The 26,361-nt window shown below is 45.9% G+C and overlaps 1 protein-coding gene across 1 annotated transcript in view; it reads right to left on the reverse strand.

The window, feature by feature from the left end:
- Nucleotides 1-24,478, reverse strand: part of LOC144175503 (luciferin 4-monooxygenase-like) — a 38,183-nt gene extending 13,705 nt beyond the window's left edge. Inside the window, exons 1-3 of the mRNA XM_077704582.1 lie at nucleotides 24,248-24,478; nucleotides 20,390-20,431; nucleotides 3,448-3,732 (exon numbers count right to left, since the gene is read on the reverse strand). Coding sequence (XP_077560708.1) covers nucleotides 3,448-3,723 — 276 coding nt within the window. The 5' untranslated portion in view covers nucleotides 3,724-3,732; nucleotides 20,390-20,431; nucleotides 24,248-24,478. The remainder of the gene's footprint in view (nucleotides 1-3,447; nucleotides 3,733-20,389; nucleotides 20,432-24,247) is intronic.
- Between the last annotated feature and the right edge of the window lie 1,883 nt (nucleotides 24,479-26,361).

Consider the following 26,361-nt stretch of genomic DNA (forward strand, 5'->3'; position numbering starts at 1 on the left):
TAGCCATCCTCAGGTGCTACCTTGGAGCTACACCACCACACTACACAAGCGCTGACTCCGGAACAATCCGTCATGTGAGCTTAGTTTTTCCCATTTATGCCAATTTAATTTAGTTTAGTAAGTTTGAGAACTGCGAGAAAGCTGAGGGAACATTTATAATCGCTATTGATCACAACCAGGTGCTTCTCTCGCCCTTTGTAGTACCTCTTCGGACACAACCGAACTGGAATTAGCCAATTTAGAAAACGTAGTCTCATTCGTGGCAAGCAGTGTGCAAAAGGTGGCGTTTCTCTAGTGGCCAGATCTCTGTATGTAGCTTGGACATTCTGTTTTTCAGCCCTGCAAAACCAATCATTGACGTATGTTTGGCGTACGATCACTTAATTTCGTCCGGGGCAGGTTACCCTGGAGGTTCTGTGGAACAAGTTATTCAAGCCGTGTGAAGGCAGCGCACAACGAACACGAAGCTGCGCCTAAACAGGCCTAAATCAATCTTTGCTAAAGCAGACGACAAATTCTTACCGCCAACTCCGCCGCCGGCCATCGGGCAATTCCGCACGGAGAGGGCTGGGTAAATTCCCTGTGGCGTATATAGAGTGTGCTGCGTGGGTGAAACCCTCAAGATCCCCCCGCCGCCGCCTGGTAGAGGTAGAAAGCTTCGCTTTAAACAAATGAACACGGAATACGACGGCGGAGGACCGGTGAGCGGCATCTGATAGACAAAATGATAGAGGCCACAACTCATTTTGGGGCTGCGCAGTCAAATGTCGAATATGCCAGCAGCGGAGTTTCTTCTCCCGCGACAGATGACGCTAGGTTAACCTATGCCGGCCGTTCTAGTAAGCGCCGTGTCTTCGCCAGTATTTATCGCGACGCATGCACATGGGTATAGGAAGAAGTTCCCATACCCGCCGGAAACTTCGCAGAAACCGGTTTTCGCAACCACCAATAGACTTTGCAGTGGGCTCGAAGGATGGGTTGCTCTCCCTCCAGCTAGAAGGAGATGGGAAAGCTCTGACTTCTGATGTGTAGCTGCCGATTCCTTTGCGCCAATTGTAGAGTTTTCGGGGTGACGGCACTGCCGTTCTCGGGCAAGTGCCCATTGGCACTCGAGCCAGAAAAAGAAGAACGCAGGTCCCCGTTTTCAGCAGATTGAACCCTGGGTAAATTTCTTTGTTGTGTTTTATTCTTCTTTGGTTCGCGCCATTTTAGGACCCGTGGAACGTTATATAGAAGGTGAGAAAATAATGGGTTGTTGTGGACTCTTTTTGCGGCCGTGTCCAGGTCCGCATTCTGTGGACGGCTACTGGGTGCCTGCTTTCGCTTGCATACATAAGTAACTATTACAAGTTCACTGAAGGTGTGCACGCCCATTCAGAATTGGCAAAAACTAAGTGCAACGGGCCGATAAAAACCTAAACAAACAAGGACGCAATGTTGTGAAATCGCATATTTAGCTGACCAATATTAGACGCAAAAGACGACCCACTTGATAAGTGAGAATCAAATGCAGCGTTAGCCGGTACAGCAGAAACGGAAAGAACTGAAAGAACCAAACAAGCGAAAACAAATTATGCACATGGAATAACCGAGCATGGTGAAGTCAGTGTCTATAAGCCTTTCGTGGCTCATATAACGACAAGTCCCCGTGGCTGTCAAACTTTTTGCATCAACTAAACGATTCACAAAGCTTAGTTCGCGCCAATATTAGGCGCATAATAACCACTACACCAAACGAAAAAGATATTTGAAAGGTGAAAAATTGCTCGGGCGATCGCGGTGTGTTTGATCGTTGAATATGTTCCATAACGTTTGAATGAACTCCCGCATAATAAGAATAGTCATCACTGCATGCACCCTTATAGACCCTTCCCATTATCAGACGTAGAATAGCTGGTATACCCGTGTGCGCAGTAGCAATAACATATTCCTTTTTGGCTCGTCTTCCAATGATATTGGGATGACGAATGGGGAGATCGTAAAAGAGATTTTAATTCTAATCCTTAGGTTGTATATGCCTAGACGCTTCTGACCACATTTTGGGTTCAATGTCGCCAGGCTTACAAAAAAAACAGAAAAACTTAAGTTCCAGTTTGGGCTTATCGATGCGCTTATGCGGAAAACGTTTGTTCTTAGTACGTAGTATGCTTTGCCGAGTACCCAACAGCCAGCAACGTGTAATGACCTATATTTTCAAAAATGCAAATTTCGCCAAAGTTCCACGTTTAATAGTTAGAATTGCGTAAATTTGGATACTTGGTAGAGCAGAATTTCGAAAAACAAATAATAGGCAAAATACGAAAAATAGTGAAAATGACCTACCGTATAACGCCCTGAATTTACACAAAAAGGCAAATTTGGCGGAAGTAACACATGCAATCGTTAGAATAGCGTAAGTGGAGTTAACTGGCTTGACATAATTTAGAAAAAGAAGAAAATGTTGCTGTAAAGAGCTCACACTCTAGAAAAGCGCCAATGGAAGGCTGCTACGCATTAGTACACAATTATCTGAATTTTGTTTTTGGTTTTTTACTGAGTGAATCGCATTTCACTAGATTACATTTACTCACCACTAGCGACAACGTATAGCGTAAAACGAGGTGTGATATGCTGGCCACATTTTAGAGCACGTTGATGGACATCATTTTTTTTTATCCATACGCTAAACGAGACACGGTTCGGCGTGCGCTTTTTTAATGCAGAGCATTTCTTAGCCTCGCCTCTTCCTGCGTAGGACGGCGTCAACAGCTCCGCGTCCGCAGCAGGTGGGCCGCTCCTCCTTCCCTCCTCTCTCTCAACAGCAGCTGGCGCGCGCATGCGTCGTAGTCAGCCCGTTCGCTCCGTCGCGGTTTCGGCGTAACAGGTGCGTGATAGCAGTGCGGTGGGGCGTGGAAGGGCGCACGCTGCTTGCGCACGCGCGCTCTCCCCCTTGTACTGCTCTCCCTCTACTGCGCGCGCTGCAAAAATAAAGGGGCTAGCGGTCGCTCGTGCTTCAGTCACTGCGTTGCTCCTTCCTTCCTTGGTTGACGCTCGCTCCCACGTTTACTCGTGTCTGCTACTCCAGCATCACGGAAGAAGCGATGGAAGCAACACTGCCTTCAACCAGTACTGAGGCCCCAATGCTCTGCATTTACTCGTGTTCCCCTCGCGGGAAGGCGCGGGAATTTTTTTTAGGGTTCAAAGGATATTTTGAAGTGTTTCTAATGATTGTCCCTTTCAGAACCCATTCTTGTTTCCTAAATAAGAGTAACATAGCGAGATATCCCAAAAATAAGTCGACAGCAGCAGAGCCCAAACGGCTTAGCCAAAACTTGGGCCCCCGAAATAAATTCTTATTCTTTAACGCAAAGTGTTGGAGGAAGTGTGTTCGTAAAAAAGATTGTGTATCTTTCCGAAGGTAATTGGTCGAGAAGATGCAGATGCTCATGAAGTAAACTTGGAGGGTACCTTAAAGCTTGCGTTTGCCATGGGCAAACCATTGTCCTTTCCACGCTGCGAGACGTCAAGGTCCCTAGGCTGGACCGCCACGAGCACGCACGCCTCGGTCGTGCCGTACATTGCTTGCAGTCCACGGAGGCCTCCGAATGCGGAACGGGTTGCCTCGGCGGCATGAACTGTGAAGGCAGAGCCTGTTACACTGATGTGCCGCATAGAAGGCAGCCGTCGGCCCGTTGCACGCATGTCCCGCACAAGAGCTTGCAGCTGGATCGAAAATGACAGCATGACAGTGACCTGTAAGAAAATGAAACCGCTGTCACGGCAGGCTGCATTCGATAGGAACGTGTATTGGAAGCTGATACAGGGATTTCTGTGTGCTGCCATTCTACCTGTTGGAAATTTAATTCAGAATAAAGTAGGTGGAAAGTTGTAAGGTTCTATATGAATATTCACAAGCAAGTCCCCTATTTGTGCATCACTCATGTATTCCTTGGCGCACTCTGCGAAAAATACGTCGTTCCTATTTCCTAGTCGCAGGAATGTTTCTGCAACTCGTAATCGGCCCCAGAGCCTGTCATTATATACGTTACAGGCATTTCAAAACACCTAATCAAAATTGCTTTTATTGGAGATGTCCTGACAACTTATCTTAAAAATTCCTAAAAATGATTTCTAATTCAAAATGCGAAGGGAGTTGGAGTTGTACAGCGAAGCTCTAAATGACACCCAGAACGATTACCCATTGGGACGTCGCTTGAAATATACATTTCCCGTGTAGGGCCTGCCACTTGGCTTCCGCCGCTACCTCCTGCACCTACAAACATTATTACACTGGCCAGCCTGGCCCACATAAACACGACCACAGCACAGAATAACGCAATACACGACATTAGTGTTGCAAGGCACAAAACGTTTCCCATGCATGATTGTACAACTTCATGCAGTAACGGACACACCTGTGTCAATTCTGTTACTAACAATTGAGCATAAACTGCTCAGCTGATTCTTGCCCAAAAACCCAACCGAAGGCCCAATCTGTTACCTGTCTTTTTCAAACAGTGTGGCAGTGCATGCACTTACGGTATCGCAGCCACGTTTTCGTTTTGGTAACGACTTGGCTTGCAATGAGCGCTGCCTTTCAATTGTTGAACGAGACGCCTACAGACGGCCTGCAACGTAGAAACGGGATAGCCGGCATTTCTAGGCCAAATAACCTGCTCACTGAAGCTCCACGGCGCCAAATGGTGAAACGCCTTGTTAATGGCCAATTTGAGACTCGTGAGGGCAATTCCGCTTTTTACGCTGTTCGAGTTGCAAGAACTCAAATTAAGAAGGGGCTTGCTTTATTTGGGGGCATACATCCAGTACATAAGTAAGGCAGAAAAATTGAAGCTTTCGTTAACTCATTTCAAGACATCGTCTGATGAAACCTAGCATGTAAAACTCAAGAACATTAAGAACATTAGGAACACTACATCTGAAAGATTCAATATTAACTGTCCTTCCCAAGACCACGAAATCGTCAACATAACAAGAAACATTTAAAGCAACGCTTTGCATAACAGGCTACTGGTTATAACAAGAACATTGCTCAGAACGGGGGCACCGTCTTCACTATGCATACTGCAATTTTTGTACGCGGAACGTCTCATTAGCCTACTACGCCGCCGTTGAGGTAGAAGTTCAGCAAGTCCAAAAATGACTCCACCGTGACACCAAAGGCGAACTCATCATTAGAATTTGTGCTGCAGTCCTTAACTTTTCTCGAGATGAAGTGCGATGGCAGGGGGAAGAAGACATCCTCTACATTTACGCTAATGGCTTTGACATTGTGGGCAAACAAGAGTGTGAAGTACTTCGCAATGTCTTCAGAGTTTCGAACAATAAATTGGTAAGGCACGGTTAAAGGTTTCAAATCCTTTTGTGAGTAACGGGAAACAGCCTTTTGCCATGAGCCACGCACCGAAACTATCGAGCGAAATGGGACACTCAGCGTGTGAGTTTTGGCTGGAAAAATGTGTTTCAATGTCAATTCGTCTCCCTTCGTAGCCGCGCTAGCTCAGCCATTCAACTTCCACACTTTGCAGACTTCAAGAGCCCGATCTTTAGCATGTAATCCGTTGTCACTTACCTCTTTTAAATTCTTATGCAAAGCTGCCCTCGCCCCTTCTATAAACATCGACTCATAAATTACAAAAAAGGAAATAGCCTTGCGACCCACTAGCTCGTTTCCCTCAGCAGAACCCGTGTGGTCATATGCCCAGCTGTACGACTGGCTGAGGAGGGAAAACGAATGTAAATTGCGCAGGTAATAAATGCTTGCTGAACGAGCTACTTGCCCTTAAATTTAAGTCACATTCCTTTCATAGCTACAAGAATTGTGGGGTGAACAAATAAAGTTACGAACGAACACGGAAGTAGAGACAGTTAGTGCAGCACTTTGCCGGCTGACACTGCCTAACAGAGCCTTCGGACGAGTTGTACTTATCTGACCCAACACTGACAAATTGACATAAGCCACACAGTGACTTACACGACTATGTTCTGGGAGTCATAGCTAACGTATTAAGAAACGATTAGTATAAACTTTAATTAAAATACGGCAGGTACTCGAATTGCGAAAACTGCCCTTCAGCGGTACTGCAGCACGATCTCTAAAAATTAAAGCCGTTCCACCTAATGTGAAAGCTGTCGAAAATGCAGAGCAGAAAATTACCTTAATGGGATGTATGCGGTGTTATCCGCTCCCTACTACCACCCATCACGCTCTTCACCGCCCTGCCTCACTCCTGTCTTGATGAATGGAACGGATGTTTGTCCAATGCAATTCAAATTTCCCGCCTTCGCAGTGCTCGCGGCTCCCTGCCTGAAACATCTTCATTGGGAGTTCTCTTCTTTTGATGCATGGTTTTCCTACCGCATGTGTCGGCGGCGCCGGCGCCTTACTGCGCACTTTGGAGCTCGCCATTTGTTTCTTGCACTGCCACTATTTAACGCTTACTATCGGAAAAACCTACTCAACAACCGTTCCTAACTAAATGAAGGCGGTCAGTGCCGACTAATTAGCATGTTTCGCCTCAAATGTAATTGCAGTTTTCTTTTGCGCTAAACAACAGGGAGATGTATGACCAGCGCCAGTGGTTCACGAGTTTCGAACGCCATGACTAAATAAACCGCTTGGTTTTCGAAGCCTGTGTGGGACGCAGTTCTAGCGGTATGCCGTGGGGCTCCATTTGGATCAAGAGAGCGAGCTACGGCCATTAGAAGAGCCTCTAAAGTGCTCTGCCCTTAAAATAAAATTGCGCTCATAAGCCTAAGTCGTAAATTTACAAGTTTTGTCGATATTTGGCGCAACGCAGCGTCAGTGAGCAGGTTGTTCGAGTGAAAAATGCCGGCTATTCTGTTTCTCTGTTGCAGTCGGTCTGTCAGCGTCTGATTAAACTATCAAAAGTTAGCGCGCTTACCCAGCGTAATATAAAAAAAGGGAAAAAAGTGGCTGCAATATGAAATGTGCATGCGCTATCATACGGTTTGCAAAAGACAGCTGCGTGATTCGACCATCGGGTGGTTTATTTCTGCCAAGAACAAACCCACCTGGTTATGCCCAATGATTACTAATAATTGAAACCGCAGGCCACGTTGCCCAACGAGGTTACAGTCACGTTACAATCAAGCGCGGAATACGTTTTGTATGGCGCTACACGAATGTCGTGTACTGCATTATTCTGTCCGGTGGTTGTGTGTACGTGGGCCAGACTGGCCGTATGCCTAAAGGACCACCACTTTAATTTGAAGGGAAAGCGTTGCACTCATTAGGCCTCGCATTGCCCGGAAACTGGCTGTGAATTGTATTTTTACGACACAAACGTGACTTTTAGGCATAGTTATCGTCCAACAAGAGAACTCGCCGACGAATTCGACATAGAGACTAGGGGCTCGGGCTATCTTAGTCAACCCTCTCACAGCACCTCTGAGACAGGAGTAACAGGCCCTACGGTTTTGGTCTTTCCCACCTATGCACATGTGCAGCGGGAATGCGTATCTGTTTTTGAAACTCTGAGGCTGTTTTGATATGTTTCCTGTGAAAATAAACTTTTCAGTTGATAGTAAGTGCCGGTGTAGTTCTTCTTTGTTATGCGTATTTCTAGTTTGTGCTTAAATTACAACGATGTATGTTTTCCAACTAGCTTTTCTCTCAAATTCACTTCACTGTTGTCAACCACAGTTGAGATGATCTCAATAGCACCGAAGATGCCGGATGGAATAGGGCACTCTAGGAGATTGCAAATGTTTTCGTTTTCGTTGCGTTACATTTGGTTCAGTTTGGTAAATGTAAGAATTCAAAAGGAGTAGAATGGGGCTAGTTGGTGGTTCTTCATGTTCAGTTGCGCTAAGTATACCGACGAACGGACACTAACGCACAGGGACGAGGCGCCTCATCTCTGTCCGTTAGTGTCCGTTCGTCTGTATTTCTTAGCGCAATTGAACATGAAGAACTGTAAGAGTAGTCAATATTTCAATGTTGTTAACCATAACCCGTGTACATGGGCGTTCGTTTAGTTTTTCCAGCCTCGCCACAGTCATGACGGATATGCACCCCTTTCCGATTACAAATCCCTCTGTTTCGCCACCACGATATCCAAACTTGTTCTCCGAACGGTAATAATTCAGATGTGAAGATAAGGTTTCTCCCGCGAACCCCCCTTTCTGGCCGTAAGTGATTTGAGCGGGGTGCTAACATATTGTGTCGCACTTTTATGAATGCCAGTTCGATAACCCATCGGTATCTAAACCTCATGGTCGTTTCCATGTGCCTTCGAGTTTAACTAGTACAAAATTTTACGTGCTCTTCAATAACTACCTTTAGTTCATGACTGTACCTAGAAAGAAAAATGAGATCGCTGTCCTCGTCCCTTACTCCCTTGCATTGCCATTCTCTATCCTTCTCTTTGCTAAGTGGCCTATCCTTGCCTTGCCTTGCATTGCATTGTTTTGCATTTCATTGCCCCGTTTTGCCCTGCCTTCCCGCATATCTGCCTGCCTTCCGGTCTGCCCTATTAACTGAGTCATCAACGCCCAGCCGAAAGTGCTGGGCATGGAGGCACTAATCTTGGAAGTACATTTATTTCATGGTGTAGGGATTCTTCATTTTCAACTGTGTTGCCCTTGTATCGCCTTCAAACCCCCTCGTGCCATGTACCACTGCCTTCTCTCACCATACACGCTAGATGATCTCATGCATGCCGCGTAATCGTACCGGAAATTTAACTTAGGTGAAGTCGTCTGCCAACAGAGCTCGCCGCCACGAGCACCGAAGCTGGCCTCTCGGCATGCTAACCAAAGTTCTTCCCGGCGTGTGATAAGATGAGTTGTTTTAACAAGGGCCCTGGAGCATTGTTTTGGCCCCAGTGCTTTTCTATGTTATATTATTCTGTCTACTGAGCAAAGCTTCGTTATTGCATTCTTTGAATGGATCGTTTTCATGATCGTATAACGAAACTCTTGGTAGGCAGAACAACCTTCAAACACAGGTAATCAGAGAATTATGTTTTTAAGATTTCCAGATTATATCACTGCCCCGGTGATGGAACGAAATGAGTTTCACCAAAAGTGTAGCTCGTAATCATTACAAATAATGTTTTCGGGGCTACACTAACGGCACCTCTTAGAGAGAATCAGGATTTAGGAGTAAACTAAGCGCTTTTACGGATCTTTAGTATACGTTTATGCGTTTGGTGTATCTGATGTTTCTGGAGGTCAACTTACCACCGGGAATGTGCCAAACCAAGTGTAATGATTTCGCCAGGAAACGACGCTAGAATAGTCGGAGGACATTTTGACGCCGAATTCCTCACTAATTGAAAACGGCATTTCAGTTTATACCAGTCCCAGAAAAACTGCTGGTCCTAGACGCTGGAATTCTTGGGATTGCATCGATATTACGCAATAGGAGCTAAGCAGGGCTGTAAATGTAAGCATTCTAGTTTTATAGAGCAAAAAGGGCGAAATTGTGAGCTCGTTTGAAATTTTTCTTTAGATAACAAGCCAGGTGGCGTATTCAACTGAATTTTGCTGACATGAATAACTAGCGTTTAAAGGCGGTTTTACACGTTTCCTTTTAACCACGCAATAGGGTCCAATCGGAAGTTGCGCTGGCTTGGGTATCTCCATGCAAACTGTAGTCGCCAGTGCGGTCCCTTCAGCTTCACTAGCCTGCGGGCATATGAGGTGGAGGAGTGAATGGATGCATACATTTGTTTTTTGCTTTCAACCACTGGAGAAAGACGAATGCTCAAGAAAGACGTTTTATCTTTGCGACGTTGCGAATACATGGGGTTTCAATCCTTATGATGCAGAAACCGACTAGGCCGCCCTTGCTATAGCTGCGCATGATTTTTGGGCCCTTAACACCTGTTCAAACCCCCTGAAGACACTAAAGCGACAAAAAAAATTATTCAATAGATGTATTCCACCTATATCGTAGAAGCGCGTTTCTGTTCCGGCGTGTCAGCAATGCAACGTGGTGGACGAACCTAGTACTTGGGATTCTATAAAAGATCTAGCAGTTTAGGTGCTCGGCCCTTGCTTTTCTGAACACGCGGACCCATAGAATGTGTCAGTACCTCGGAAGCGCCTGGGTGATCCTGCCTTTGTTCATTTGGAAGAGCCTGAGCCCGAGGGGCTTGGAGACCAATTCCATCGAGCACTTACACTAGCGATAGTCTAGGAAACGTTTGATGAACCCGTTCGTTAATGTACACCAAACCCTTCCCGCAGTGCTTCTACGTGATGTAAATAAATCACTAATAAAGAAATCAACTTTTTCTCTGTCGGCATGATACGGCTGGCTAACCTGAAGCTTTTCAAAATCACGTTTACCACCACATTTACCCTCCTGAAACCAGGAGTGATCGGACCGATATTATGGCACCTTAACATACACATAACATATATATTATCGAGACTATTTATTGCGTTACTATTCTGGTCTCTTTTGCTTTCTTGATACAGGCATTCAATCGCTTTCCCTAGCGTTCAACAATCGTCACCGTTAGATGGGGGTTGCATGTTATGCCTACTTTTGCACGTTCGTGCACCCCTGTCCGAATCCAAACTGCGTCCACCGTCCAGGAAGGCTGAAAAGTGTTGACGTTGGCTTCATAACACAAGTGACCTATGTTTCATTTCGACCACCGGAAGCGATTTATTTTTCTTCACTTCAACCACTATCATTAACATCACAGAAAGGTGGCTTTCCTGCAGTGAGTTTTGGGTGGTCGTACAAGCATTACCTTTGGAGGACCTTGAACCTGTGAACGATCAAAGAAGAAACCCTGATTGTGCTGCTGCTGTGACCAAGCAGACGTAATCTAAAGTTCCTTAGTGAATACCCTTTTCTCTAGCAACCATTGCTTCTCAGCCTGTTCAGCTGCTGCTAGCTTCTTCTCTGAAGCTTGAATCTGGTTCTTCCACCAGGTGTAGTCCCCCCTGGCCTTTATTTCGGTGCTTAAACCTCCAGCAAACACAGCAGCGTCGTGTGGCGAAAACTCGTGATGACGTCGCATACCGAACAATTTCAGGCTAGTGGTGTCGTGCTTAGCAATGCACAGGTGCAAGTATGCGGACGCTACCTGGAATTTGTGAAGTGCAACGCGTAGACGGGAAGACACTACCTCTTGAGTGCCTGTGCCGTAGGGGTCAGTTGAGATCTGGCAGTACGCTACTGTATTACAGACGCAAAGGATCGCCTGAAACTACCATGTTTCGAGAAGGGTCTAAGCTAGATGAGCGCATTATGCTGCTGGGTCGGGTAAATCTGCCGCTGTATAAACCAGGGCGGTCCCCTGCGTTTTTTCGAGCTAAATAGCCAGTGGCATTGAATCCACGATTTCGATGCTGAGTGGTTGGTCGATTGCAGGGTTTTAGGCGCCGACGCAACGGAGGCGATGAATCCCGCCGTAGTGGATGGCTCGGGATCAATTTTGATCACCAGGGGTTCGTTAACGTGCGCTGAAATCTCATACACATAGGCGTTTTTGCCTTTCGCCTCCATAAAAAAATGGCAGCATCTCTACTCCGTAGATAATGGCGAGGGTACGGAGTACGGGGACTTGAAATAACATCCAAGTTGCGCCCCGAGTGACATCCGATTTGCGCACCGACCGCCATTCGATTTTTAACGCTTTGCCTCCGCTTGCCGCGCTTTCGTATTCGGGGGCCCTTGTTGTTTTCGTAGACATTGAGCAGCAGCATAACGCCTGTTACGTTCACTTGCGTCCATGGCGGGAACAGCGTGTGTGATCGCAGCCCAGTGGGGAAGACGATTCACACTAACTCCGTCTCGTCTACCGGACACAGGTTTGAATCCTACTGTTGATTGCATGATTTTTTGTGATTGTGAATGCTATGCGCGCGGAGAAGGACGGTCATTGTGAGGTGCTAAGGTGCTCCCCACCTAAAAAGCGGCCGCTGCGGCCACGAACCGAACCCGCATCCTCGTTCTGAACAGCACAACGGCTTAGCCACATGATTTCTATACGCCCAGTTACTCATTGTTTAGGCCCCGTACATGAAGCGGATAGGTGACTGTGTCAGTACAACGTCTTTATCTTTGAGCTCGTAACAGCTGGCCGTCTTAGATGAGAAGTTATCACACGTGCGTGCTTGGCGGGTACGTGGGGGGCTGTGCAGTGACGTGATAAACTTTGTAGTCATTTGAGCGTGTTCTTCTTTTCTATTTATATCTCCCGTCGTTGTTATTACAATAGAGATGTAAGTAGCGCTGGTCCTTGTCTCCCTTGTACTGTGTTCTCTCTACTGCGCTTAACGAAGTTATACTGGATTACCAACTCGTTCCCACACGTTGTTAAATTTGTTTCGGGTGCTGCCCCAGCCAATCACCCCAGTTCCACGCAGCAGAAGTTTAATATTTTTGGAAACGGATGTTTTCGCGACATTTGATTTGGAGCTTGGAACCGTTTGGATAAAAGGGGCTTGTTTTCAGAGCAGGTAGTGGATAGGTTCACGAGTAACTGATCTCCCTACAGCTGGGAGGTCCCTGCTCGAAAATCGAAGGTTTCTTCACAGTGTGGCGTCGGCACGCAAGTGGGTAGATGCTGCTGACGCGCCTCGTTTCCGTTCCTTTCTCCAACTCCTACCCAGCCAGAGCTTCACAAGTCGCTTCTGAAGGAGTGGTAAATGGATTTGTTTGGAATCGATCTCACGCTCCAATAAGTAGTGCATTCTGACAGACATGACCGTTGGGGCCGGTGAGGTGGCCTCTTGGTTCTGGAATGCCAGTACCTCCAAGCTGAGGTTGACGTAGGGGCTCCCGGCTGCTCATTCACTTCTGTAGAAGGCGCGGCCTTAATTCATCTGTAACCGCCAGTTTGTGTTCTTTACTGAACCAGCGCTCTGTACTTTATTGTAAGCTGCAGGTGCGAAAAGGCAAACAATTGCGATTTCGGGTGGTGGCTTGTGCGTTGCTTGATTTAGGCTTTCTGCACTTATGTATATCGTGCTCTATGCACTCAGGCACTTGCTGCAGCTTTTTGGCCTTACTTGAAAATGCGGACTCGCCAGCCGTGTGTACTCCCGTCCGACAAAAGTTGCAGTATGACATCGCGCTCAAGCAGGACCTGTTTTTGCAGCCTCTTCAGCAGGTAGAGACCAAAGAGTGTACCATCACATGAGTTATGATATCAAATATTATAGCTAGCTCCTGCGGGCATGGCGATGGCTTGTTAGGCTATATCCAGCTGGGTGAAACAAACCTAAAGGTACAAAGGTTTTTCAGTGCCCATGACACTGCATGCATTCGTCGACTCAGTTCTTCATTCGACCTAATGCATTGTCTCTAAACCTACTCCGATTTCCTCACGTGTTCATTCACACTCCAACCTCCCTAAAGTTGACCACCACGGCGTAAGTCTCCAGCCAAATACACATAATCAATAAAAAAAGAACAAGCGAAACACTATCCTTTTGCCTAACCTGAAAATGTTTCAGCATAAGCCTTGTCAATTTCACGCTTAAAATTGCTTCGTATTCTCAAACCAAGATCCAATGGTAGCCGTAGGGTTTCTATCTTCCCGAAGCGTGAAGTTTATGGGCTTACCTGGAGATAAGACATGCTATGATCACACTCTTCGGATGCTCCAATGTATTAGAGACTTAAAAAAAGTGACAAAGCAAACAGTGGTATGGTTAACTAAGCATGATAAATAGGAAATGCTTTATTCACTGCACATCATGGCGTTTTTTTTCAAAGGAATGCAATGCATTCCGATGGATGGCTGATGCCCTAGAAATTGTTTAGATTCTGTTTTGAACCTCAGGTAGCCCGTAGTCGCACACCATGTGCCTATTCAGGGACGCTTGTGCTTCACTTGAGCCGACATTTATTTTTATGCTAAATAACACTTCCATTTGCCTAGAGTTCGCTTGTATTGCGGCCATAAAAACCATAAAAATAAAAAATAAATTTATACTGAGGAATGCTCTATCTCGCCTTTATGGGTGAAAGAGCATCAAAGTATTTTGCAGAGCAAAACTTGATACCTTGTATTTGTCGATCGCGTCCATGACTTAGGCAGGCGTCGACTTTGAAGATAAAATAACGGAGATTGTGCCATTCAGAGCTGGCATAATTGACACCGTTACGCCGGACATATGCGTGATAGGGCTTGCGCAGAGAGCAATTTCTTCCCCGCTCCACGGCAAGTGCTCTCTGCGTGAAAATGGTTGCCATACAGAAGTACAGGTAATGATTCATTTATGTTTCTTCAGGTGTCATTGTACAATTGCAATGACAGAAAACAAATATTTTGGATATCTGAGCAAGTTCAAAGAAAAGTCGCAAACAAGATAATTTAGTATCAAATATTATAATAGAATTTCATTAAAATATAATAACCAGCCATTGAAATTCAGTTTAAATGGGTGATTTATAGAAGAAGTAGAGTTTGAAAGCCATGCACACACGCCATTGTGTTTACGTAAGAAAACTAGAATGGTGGTGCACCAAATCCTGATAAGACAAAAGGAGCTAGAGCAAATTAAAGTTATTTTGCCCTGATTTTCAAAGCAGCGCACCATATAGGAAGGTATACTACAACACAGATGCGGTAATTCAGTGGTGAGATCCAATTGACTAATACCTGTAATAATTAAGTGAATAAACCGAACAATATTTTCTCCACTTGTACATGACCTGCTATTTCAGCTATAGAGCGCTCTAATCAGTGCGGAATTCTCTTTACAGCTATACACTCGTTACCATACGCAAGAAATATCAAATGGGTACTATCACTTTCTAGTTATCTATCTTATACACGGAAATCTCGATTTAACAAAGCACAACTTATGGGAAATTTTGATTTAGCAAAGATATTCCCACCCCCATCAGACGCCCATAAAGCCCAGTTCCCCGACTAACTTGAAATAAGCAAACTAATATCATGAACTGTACTGGTTTAACGAAGCTTTTCTCAAAACATTCAGGTAAGAAGCATTATTTTTTGTTTATTTTGTCGAGAACGCCCCAAAATTGATCCATTTCGTGCAAAAGATATTATCGCACAGCATCTCTGCGCCGCTTTTGCGAACGCATGGTGGTGCAAAACTGGGTTGTAATTTTCTTTTGAATTCCCCAGGTGACGCCAGCGGTGAAAAAGCTTCGTTTGCAAGTCAAAGATGCCAGTGGCGCAGTTCCCATTTCACCTCAGCGGTCAGAATATTAATATACAGTTACACTTGGATATTACGAAGGTGACAAAAAATTTGCAATTTTTTGTTACATCCCGGTTTTCACTACATGCAGGTTTCAGGTTAAGTCTGGCATCAATGAAGAAGAAAGGAAACCAAACTGCTAGACATCCGTGATGGCGAGCGCACCGCTCAAGGATTTATTTCAGGGTGAAAAACTGCGCGAATTGCGCCTCCTGCTTTCCCACAAGCTTAGGCAGTACACGGCAATTCAAAGAAGCAAGGGCGCTAACCGCCGTATTCACAAACGTAACTTAAGTATCACTTTTGACACTTTTTGGTGCATTAACCTGTTTCGAGGACCACACTGATGCTGAAAGCGCGACTTTTCGCGAACTTGATGCTTTTTTCCGCACTCAAAATCGGCGAGAGGGTGCTAGCTGGGATACAGTACGTGGCAGCGACGTTCTTCTTTCTTGCGAGCTGGGTCGGCATTTAAAATTGCAAGCTTGTTTTGAAAATACAGAACTTTTCGTTTTGTGGCAGAAGAACTCATCACCCACAAACTGACACCAGAGATAGCAGTTGAGACGCGCGACTACACGCCGACTGGCAGGCCTAGCCCCCAACTGACCCTGCGCTCACACTGCAAACGCAAGCTAGTTTGCGGCGCGGACGAAGTTCGCTAAATTAGTGCGTTTCTCGAAACAATTTTTCAGACAAGGTGCAAAAAACAATGGCTCATCAGCGTAGCGAATTCGTTACATCAAGGTTAACCTTCGTGACGCCTTCGTTACAAAGAGGTCGCGAACACATGGGTTTCAATGGGGTTGGCAATGGGGAATTGAAATTTTTATTAAAACCAGGAATTCGCTACATAGAGGTTTGTTACATGCCGGTTTACCAGCAATTTATAATCAGGGAGTTCTTAACATTGTAAAGTCCACATACAATCGTGGAGTCGTCGAAACAGTTTTAAGCCTAAATATGTAGCGCTCGACAAATATCCACACTTTCTTAGCGGTTGGAATGCTTGCGGCAGGTTGGAGAGCAACTACTAGTTCAGGGCTTCTGGTTTGCGTGCGGCAAGTCCTGAAACTGTTCCTGCTGCAACGAACTGCGCGAGTCACGTGTACCAGTATGAAGATGCCTGGGAGTACCTTGGTTGGGTAGATGAAGTGCCCATCGGTATAACCTTCCCCGAATACGCGAGCGCCGACGAAAGCGCCGCAACTACGGAAGTTTAGGATAACAGCGATATCTTGAGACATGTAGGAAGCGTGGAGGAAGTGGCGGCAGCAGGCGCTGGCGGAGGTTTTGAAGATATTGAAGCTCCCGTTCCTCCACCAGGTCAAGCGATGGATGCCCTTCATATGCTGCGGATAAATGCCGCCATGCACGAGGATAAGGAAGACGCATGGGATGCACTGCAAACTTTCGAACAATCGTTCGGCGGTTGCTTACAAAGAGCACGCAAGCAAACATCACGTACTTAACAGGACTTGCTGCTGAGAGAGAGTGTTCATACTTGAAAGTATTTGTCGTATTTTGTCTTCATTCCCGTCTATTTAGCTCCATGTTTTCTTTTCAATCACCGACTTCTAAGATGGGAGAAATGGCTCCGGCTTAGCTCATCTAAGCCTGGATATTCAAAGCGAAAGCTTGGCGTAGCCTTGGTAAATCCAGGTATCACTTGTTTAACCTTTGAATTAGGTGTAATCAATCTACTGTTCCTTCAAACCCTGCCTTTGTAATGAGCTTTGGTCCAACTTCCGCCGTTTTCCCAACCGATGGCTCGCTCTTCCTCAGTCCCCGACGCTAGCGTCGCCAGCTTTGGTATAAGGACATCCATGTGAAAGTTCTTCATGGTTTCTTTTGTTTGCGATAGCTCAGTCCTGGTAGGAGTAATTGCCTTTCGTTCCAGCAATGTATTGGTAGTGGTCCCTTCTTTGTATTCAGTCTCTTCGGGAGAAAATACAACATAATTGGCTTCGATTCGCGTTATGTCTGGAAAACTCTCTTTCATTTCCTGTCGGCCTTGACCGTTTTGCGCTCCATGAGTGTGATTCGCATTTGATGATTCGTCACTTTCCAAATATCTATTCGATTCTCCCGGTGTTTTCTATGTTATGCTTGAATTCGGTCTTTGATAGACGTCCTTAGGTTTTCTCGAGCTTTCTTTGTTTCAATAATTTGAAGTTCAAGCTTGGATTTCGCCACACAAACTAGATAGTCAAAGTTGAATGCATTTTCACACTCGGCCTCCAGATTATCACTCTCTGCAGAATATTTTACTTCTCGGTTGATCTCGCGTAGTTCATCATGAAGTACTGTTAACTTGGTAGCAAGCTCATTCAACTCACTGATTGAGGGTCGTGTCATTGGGAGAAGGTCTTCAACGTAGTCGATGAATGCCGTGATGTCTTGACGGACGATGCGCCGCCTTTCGAGAAGGGCCTTGATGGTACGGTCCAGCGTCAAGTCGCTTGTAATAGCTGGTGACCGGGCTCAGAAGGCAGAAAACGGCGTCGTCTCCGCATCGGTTGTGTCACTGCTCACGGACATCTCGTACTCTGTCGGGCAGATATCTCTTGCAGCTGGGTTCGTTCAGTCTTCTTCTTCTTCTTGGGCTGCCCCGCTCTTTTCCCAATCGGCTTCTTCCTGTGCGGCTTCATTCCCGATCTCCAGAGGTGAGGATGCGGTCGAACCGAAGCGGAATACGCTCGCTGTAGCTCACCTCTGGAGGTCCCTTCTCCCGGGTATCGGCACCAAAAATATGTGGAGAAAGGGAAGAGCCGCGGATTCCCTCCCGATGATGCCTTTATTCGAACACAGTTAACGATGATGATAGTGGGGAACGAGAGAAGGATATCCACTTATTTCACAACAATGGTTCCAGAGGTTGCAAATGAACAATCAACGCATGAAACGTGACCATGCAAATCGCCATCAATCTAAACCGGTTCACGCTTGGTGTTCCACCTGTGCTGTCACACCGGAGTTGCTGGAGATATAAAAAAACTTGGACTCGAAATGCAAGAAAAATGCGAAATACGACAACGCAGCCACACCAAGACAAGATGGGCTACATTTGTCCCGTCCAACCAGCAAATTATTCGACCTTGCTACCATGTGTGCCCTGCCTTTCCACAATATATTTCTTGGAACGAATGCCAACATGTTGGAACAAGGCACAAGATTCGCTGAATGCCACCAGCACAAGGCTATCTGATTAAGTTATCGGACTGAATGAAACTTTCAGCGGCAAGCGTCACCGAGGGGAATGTGCCTCGTGATACTTAAGAAAATGTTTTAAATGGTTGCTACGATAACTAGCTGCTCTACAAAATGTGCTCGTGTCGTTTTGTTCTCTTTACGTCTAATTTGTGGCGTTGTGCCTGATGAGTAGAAACCATTTGCACATAAGCTTGAAATTTACTTGCAGCATTACGGGACCTGCAACCATATTTCTCGTTGTTTGGTGGTTATATTTTATTTGAAACTGCTAGAAATGAGCAGTTGCCGAGGTGTTGAGGCAAAAACGACTTGTGTAACCATCTCACAAAGCCCCTCTGCACCGACAGCATTTGGAAGTAAGGTATAAGGGAAATCCCTGCAGTGTTCCAAGCGGCATCATATGCTACTTGTGTGCTTTAATGGACTTCTCATGGCAGTGCCACGTATCAGATGTTTTGTTCTTTCACTGACGATGTGTACATTTTCCTCTCACTGCAGGTGTGCTTGCATGTGACTTCAAGTCAAAGCTTACAGTGTAATTCAGTGTATGTAATATGTAACTAAAATACAATTGATGATGCAGTTGCAACTTTGCAACACAACGCTGGGTTGGTGTCGTGTTGAATGGTATCAAAAAAGCAGCCGTGGCGAGTTTTGTGCATGTAGAGTACACTGCTTATAACGAATGCATGTATAATAATCTCAGGCTGATTGTAAGACACGATTAAATGTGACTGTCATATTATGACCATGGGTAGGTCATTGAATGGAACTTTGTTTTCATTAAATGCAACGTTGTTTTGATGTGATAAAGAAGACTTAGTGTCAAGTTTGTCGAAGGTGCCTCACGTATATAAATAAGCAGCTGAACAGCAGTGTAAGCAGCTGTTTCAACATCTGTGCTGTAAAGCATACTTGAGAGAGAAATGTAACATATCAAAGGTTTAACATTGCGTTATTGCGATAATGTCGAGGAAACATTGAACAAAACTCCGTACGGGCACTATGAATGTCTTCATACACCGGCGGCAGTGCCCTAGTGGCAAATCCAGATGGAAGGCCTGCAGGGAGTCACCTGTCACACACTGCATTCTGGGGTTCAGTGAAGGTGCATGTCAAAACCACACAACCCATTTTAGCCCAATTTAATTTGGTTGGGTGGGGATGGTGCCTGCTAATTTTCCTGGGTTCCTATAACATTTTCATATTTGTAAATTGCTACCTCAAGGTCATATCCATGAGTATGTCTGCCAGTGAGACTGTCTACATCATGCCCTTGTTTTGGCACTTGAATTTTCATAGAAAACACTGCAATTTTCCATTCATAAGCATTTCCGCGCAAAATGGAATAAAGACAAATGTTGTTTATAAGTGGTGGTTCTCTAGCTAAATTATAAGTGTGAATAATTTACTCCCACGTATAATTAAGAGAAAAAGAACCATGTTTGCTGTTTGGACTGTGATTTCTTTGAGCTTGCCCCAGGAGATGTAAATTCAAGCAATGGGCATAAAAAGGTGAGGTGTACTATGACGCCAAAAAATTTTCCCTGTACAGGCCTTTTCCGCAGTATCGTAAAATTACACTCCAACATGCCATGTCTTAGGGCGTATAACAATCTGAAGGAAGTGAAATAGCCTGTTATAACTATATTGGTGTTCTCAAAATCGCAGCAGCCATGGCACCTGCTAAAGAGCATTTTTCAGGAATGGAGAATTTACCATCCATTTGGAAACGCCCGCAGACTCGATCAGAATTGTATTGCGTTGAAACTTGAGTAGAACTAAGCTGAAAAGCGCTTTTTTTCAAAAATGTGCAGATACATCAAGCACGATGTTTACGTGCAGACACTTCATGGTCGCTTCCTGTAAACTGCAGGCTTTCATGCCAAGATTGCGTAAAAAAAGATGCCTAACAGCGCGATAAAAGGACAGTCGTAAAAATGACGACAGCGCTTAGGCAATGAACATGTAAGAAGGAATATGTAGGAATAGAAAGTAATAAACTCACGCGTAATAACGAAGCAGAAGCGAAGTTATTTTTCACGGTGATCTGAAAGGAGGAATTCTGTTATTGTTTTTCTTTTTACACACAGCGCGCTACCTAAATGCACCTACGATAGGCGTGGCTTTTGTGCACACATTACTAAACCCAATAGTGTTTGATGGCATTTTTATTACCAATCAGCATAATCTAAAAATCTAAAATTGTTCTTCGCGTCGTCGTCGAAGGCGCATAATGTTGCGTTCCTCGCTAAATTAATGCTTCACCACGAGTACTTCACGTACGTATAACTGCATCGATCTTTGTAACATGGTGAATTTTATACAAATTAATGACGCACTCGCTCTTTCAGGCGCTACATTAAAACTTATTTATTCACTCGTATGTCATAATTACGAAATCTCGCGCCGTCCACTAACTGGTGGGGTGAGGTGTGGACAATCGATCAGTTCTGAAATGATTGACGCAAGATAAAGAACCGATAGCAATCACCGCCAGCGCACGCACAACGCACGCACCCCGCACACGAGTCATTTTCATGACTTTTTGGACTTAATCTTCCTCTAAATTACTGCAACAACGACAAACTTGGTGAGAAAAGCAGATGATGTCACGCATTTACCGCGATCCTCTTCCAAAACGCGCGCGCACTGACGTCACGTTCCGGCGCTTCGGCGGAGTGATATACTACATGAGGTGTTGCCGTTGTTAAGTTGTAACCGAGTATTGCCACTGTGAACTAGGAAAAATAACTGCGGTACTGGAGGCTCCGCTAGCCATTAACGGAGGCAGGGAGTCGGCGCTCAGAGTGGTGGTAGCGAGTACTGAGCAGGCGCTGGTGGCAGAAGTCATGCAGCTAAGCCGGGCTCGTGCTGAACTCGCTAGTGCTCAGACAGAGCTAGCATCTGCGAAAGAAAAGTTTAAAGCAAAGAGCCTGTAGGTTAACATGCATCAAGGTGAGCTAAACACTACCCAGCCGCGCTTGCAAAATTAAAGGGAAGAATGTGAGTCGTTCTGGAAAAACAAATTCTAACAAAGCGATGAAGACGTCCGGTTCTTCACACCAGTGCCAGGCGAGAATTTTTCAGACTTGCTAGGGTTCATGGACCCTGCTGACAATGACGAAAATATATTACGCCACCACAGTACCAGCACCACACAGCGCGAAAGTTGTAGGGGTCGGCCACAGATACTTACCGTGCAGAACCGGCTGTATGTTCCTGAAAAAATCTTGGTAATTGTTTGCGTTTTCTACGAGCAGAGTGTCTAGGATATTGTCACATGACGACATAGAGATAGGTTGTCCGGAAGGAGGTGTATTTACAAAATTCACTGTAGTCACCGGCACAAAGGCGGGTTGATGGCGCAAACCCAGTCCAGCGGGAACTCGGACTTCATGTGCCTTCTCTTCATTTCGTTGGTCATCGACCAGCGTCTTTCCAGCGGAGCACATACCAAGATAGGGAGTGATTGGCCGCATGGATATGCGGTTATGCTTCGTGTAAGTATCTCGGGAAGCTGGCCAAAGTCTGTGAGAATATTTATGGGTGGGTGGATTTTTGCTACCTTACACTGTCAGAGGCAAGGTTATGGCTTACGGGGCAAGCTATTGAGGAGGCAATGCCTCTGGAATTTGTGGTAAAGTGTTCATTCACGCCTGTGTTACTTGATGCAACAGAAATAAGGTGCGAGGTTTTACCTTTTCTGACACAGTCTGCCCTCTACTCACATTATAAGTCGACACACACATTCCAACGACTGGTTCGAATGTCCGCTCATGGATACGGTATGTTTTTCCTGATCTATTTACAGGAAGTGCGTTGAACAGGCAAGAAGTTATAGGTAGCGGACTTTTGGAGCGAGAGCTAGACGAAGGAGATTCAATCACGGCGGGTAAGGGTTTCAGGATTGACGACCGTGCAAAAGAGATTGCTGTGAAGTTCAAGATTACACCCTTCCTACGACATGGTTAATAAACAGCCGCGGAGACCCAGGAGACCCAAGAGACTGCTGCACTTGGGATTCAGGTGTAATTGCTGATCGAACGTATTAGGTGGTGCCATATATTTTCTCGCCCCAGGGCAACTGTTGTAATCTAGAAAGTATGATAAAGAGACCTGTATCACCTCGATTCAATCTTAGGCGGATATGTCATATACCCGTCGTGTTTCTTTTGCTCGATCACTCAACACCAATGTTTTAAAACTACAGATAGTGCTGGGCACACTGATTTTATTCTACACCCAAATAAGCGGGGATCTTGCGACAAATGCTCAAAATGGCAGGCGACGCGAATGCGACGCACAAAGTCAGACAGCAGGTAGCCTTACGCGCCCTTTTAGCGTTTTACCTGCACTCGCCTGTCGCAAATCAACGAATTGCACGACGCATTCCTATTACTCACTCATGATTTCTGGATTCCGTAGACCAATACTTCGCAGTTGAGACTCGTCGCGGAGGACACTCCGCGTACATCCGAGGAAGCGACGAGAGCACAGATGAACATTTTTTAAAAAAATGCTCCGTAAGGGTGACCTTGGCCGCAAGCACTACGGGCATTGCACCACCACAAATCGCACACAAACAGCACGACCTTCTTCTGGAGCCTTCCGGCTTTACCTTGGTCATTAATTTCGGGCCTGTTGGCACGTGAACGTTGTTGTCTTTTTAAAACGACACGCGATTTCCTGTGCTTTCAGTCGGAGCACCGGAACTTTCGCCTACTGCCGCCCGAGCAGCTGCCAGTCTGAAAGCTGCCATCTCGATGCGCCCACATCTTGGGAAAGCGGACGGAGCGGCCCGCAAATTCCACAGAAAACTCGCGCCACAAGCCGTTTCATGAGTCGCAACACATCGTCGGGGCGGTTCCGTAGCCGACTCCGTATAAGCAGTAGAAATCTGCTTCGCCTTGGCGCACGCCAGACTAAATATATATGCTATGAGAAAACGGCATCAACACTAAAACAAAATTGAAATGGGAGCTACAGGGAAATACATAGACAAACCCCATCCCGTAATTCAAGCACAGCCTAGCTGCACTCGGCACAAAGCGAAAAGACGTGCCAGTAAAAGGTAGGAATGAAAAAAAGCGAGAACATAAACAACACCTGACTGCAAAACATGCTGCGAATAGGGTGCCGCTATACCAGCACCTTCGAACAGGGTGGAGACACAATTTGAATGGTCCTGTTCCGCCGCTAATGGTCGACAAAAAGTGCTCTACGCAGAGTTGTCTTCGTTTCCCACAAGAGGTAGCAACGCGTTATGTAAGATGATTCAAACTTCGCAAGTAAACCACGTTGCCGTAAAATAATAGCGCAGTCTTGCTACAATGACTCGCTGCGGCGGCGAGCGAGTGGTCCAAAATGGCGGCGGCAACGTATACGTGTCTTCCCCTGTAGCGAAGACACGTATACGTGTCTTCGCTACACGTATATCGACGTGTTCCAGCTGTTAGGACACATTTAAATACCCTGGCGCATCATCGTATCAAAAACCGCTTCAATTTCCGTTGGCGTGGCATCAAACTACAGCTCTACGGAGACGGAATAGCGCCAATGAATTAACGCTAATAAAGCAACTGCCAAAATTAAGATAAAAAAGAGACAACCAGACTGTGTTTTCAGCTCATGTCAGAAAAGCAGAACCCCGCAATGCCCCATTTCGAACTCGTGATTTCCTTTCTGAAACAAAAAAATGCCACCCGACACCCCAGCTGGATTTTCGCTGCATTTCGTAGAGAGCCAACTGTGAAATCAGGTTAGAAAACAGCACTGGGTAGCCACCAAGTCATTACTGCTCTTTACAGTTTGTGAAAAAAACGCAGGCTTGCTGCAGTTCTCATTGAAACCTTGTTCAACTCACGTGAATAGTGTAGTCGCACTACACTACAGGCCGATATACTGACTCCTTCCTTGGCCATCCATACAGACTCCTTCCTTAGCACCCTTCCTGTTTTCCCGTACCGCGCCCCCTGACACACCGATGCGGCCACACTAGGATCTACGCTTGTTTTCGCTGCAACTGGCTGCTGGCGCCGCAACTGGATTTGGGGGGCACAGTCAGCCCTTGGGGACATCGGCTAAATTTCTACAAGTGTTCCCGCAAACACAACGCGTGGTAAAATCAGAACATACACATACGCGTGTACTTACACTCATACGATAGAGCGCACATAAGGTAAAGTGTTTGTTTCCGGTGCGGTGCAGATAGGCAGCAACAGCTGTATACATTCCTTCGCGTACTAGGGGTCACGCTCCTATTTTCCGCTGGCCATATCGTCACGCATTGGGGCTTGCAGCTGGAGCTCGCGAAAGGCCTGAGTCGCTCGCTCGCGTAAGGCCTGGCAGCATCGAGAGATCAGAAGTGGGATTATTGTAGACCCTTCAGCTCCCCCCCCCCCCACACGCAATTCCTTGTCATACTGTGAGCTTTGATTTCTTTTCAAGCAATATGAGTGACCAATATCCAGTGTTGAGATTTATCACTGGCTGGCGGCTTGAAAGCCGCCTCCAAACAAAATGTGTCAGTCTGACGCACGCATGAGTGTATCGATACTACACCCGCAATCACAGTCGAACACAAATAATCTGAGCAGCCTGTTTTCGAGCCCAAGGTCACGCCCCAGAAAAGCAAATGTTACAAATTGGGATAGAGAAATAGGCGAGTGCGTTGGCACCTCTAGTACTGCTCATAAAGACTTCGCCTGATGATTCTGTCGACTGGCGACGTCGGAAAACGGCGAAACACAATAACATCCGTTCTCTCCCACGCAACGACGACCTAATTGACAATCTTCACTCCACCTCATATGCTTCCACGGGTGCTTAAAATCAGCGTATTTTGATATCTCGCGGATCCACCCCACTACAAAGTAACCTTCACGTTGTTTTAACTGTCCCTGGAAGTTTATGCTGAAATACCCCTAGCGCCCTTCTTCGAAAGTAGTAGCGAAAGTCTCCGGCCGCCTCACCACTGTCGACGCTGGTTTTGCGACACGTTCTCGACAGAGATTTCCCGTTTGTGTGCGTTGGAAATACATATTTTGGTGGAGCAGTCACTTTGTTAGCAAATGCGGTGTATTCACGAGAGTGTAAATGTTTCTGACGCAATTTTAGCGCCGTACCTTTGGTTCGTATAAGCCACAGGCATGTGTCACGGGCCGACGTCGCGAAATCGGCCAATGCATTGAGCTAACTGTAATTCCACTGGCCAAACGTTTACTGAAAGTACCTCCGTAAGCAGTGTTTCTTGAGATGGCCATGCTACCCCTATACACTACGATGTAAATCGGTTTTGCGTGCTTACATAATCTGGCAGAGCACTCATACCTGACCACGCCAGTTACACTTCATACCTCACATATTGATCACTACCTTTGACAAGCCAGTGCGGCACAAATCTCATAAATATTCTACGAAATAAGTGCGATGGGTTATTCAAAGTTCTTCGCAAGAATCAGAACACGACAAAAAATATAATTCTGGGTCGCCTTGCCGCGAGGTGACCGCGAGCATCACGGAGACGGGCTCATAAGGCAATCCGCTTCCGAGACTAAAAGGTTCTACGAAACGTCGTCTAGAACAAACAGCATCTCGAACAAACTGAAATCAGAGGGCCTTATCAGATATCCCTCTCTTCCAAACTACACCTTTTATCGCTTGTGAACCTACTGGATACACAAAGAATGCCTCTGCCCAGTGATCAGCTATTCGTTGAAGTCGAAATAAAAAGAAAAGTGGACAGGGAGCTTGCGTGTGTGATTACTAAAACGTCTATGCCTTGATTTCAAGCCGAATCTCGCTGCGCAAGAAACCCAAAACACTGCATGAGCCCCTTTCAGCCACGCAATGCTCCTGCCGCCAGCGCCGCGGAGAATCGCAGGCAAGTAGCTGGCGATCGCGAAGCTCGAGGCGTATTGTTATGGCTCTTGGACTTTCGAATGCAGGGCGTACTGTTGGGATGCTTCTTATTTTTGG

This window comes from Haemaphysalis longicornis, unplaced genomic scaffold (genome assembly GCF_048455015.1).
Source record: "Haemaphysalis longicornis isolate Haplotype H1 unplaced genomic scaffold, Haemaphysalis longicornis Haplotype H1 scaffold_3, whole genome shotgun sequence".
Taxonomy (NCBI): Eukaryota; Metazoa; Arthropoda; class Arachnida; order Ixodida; family Ixodidae; genus Haemaphysalis; species Haemaphysalis longicornis.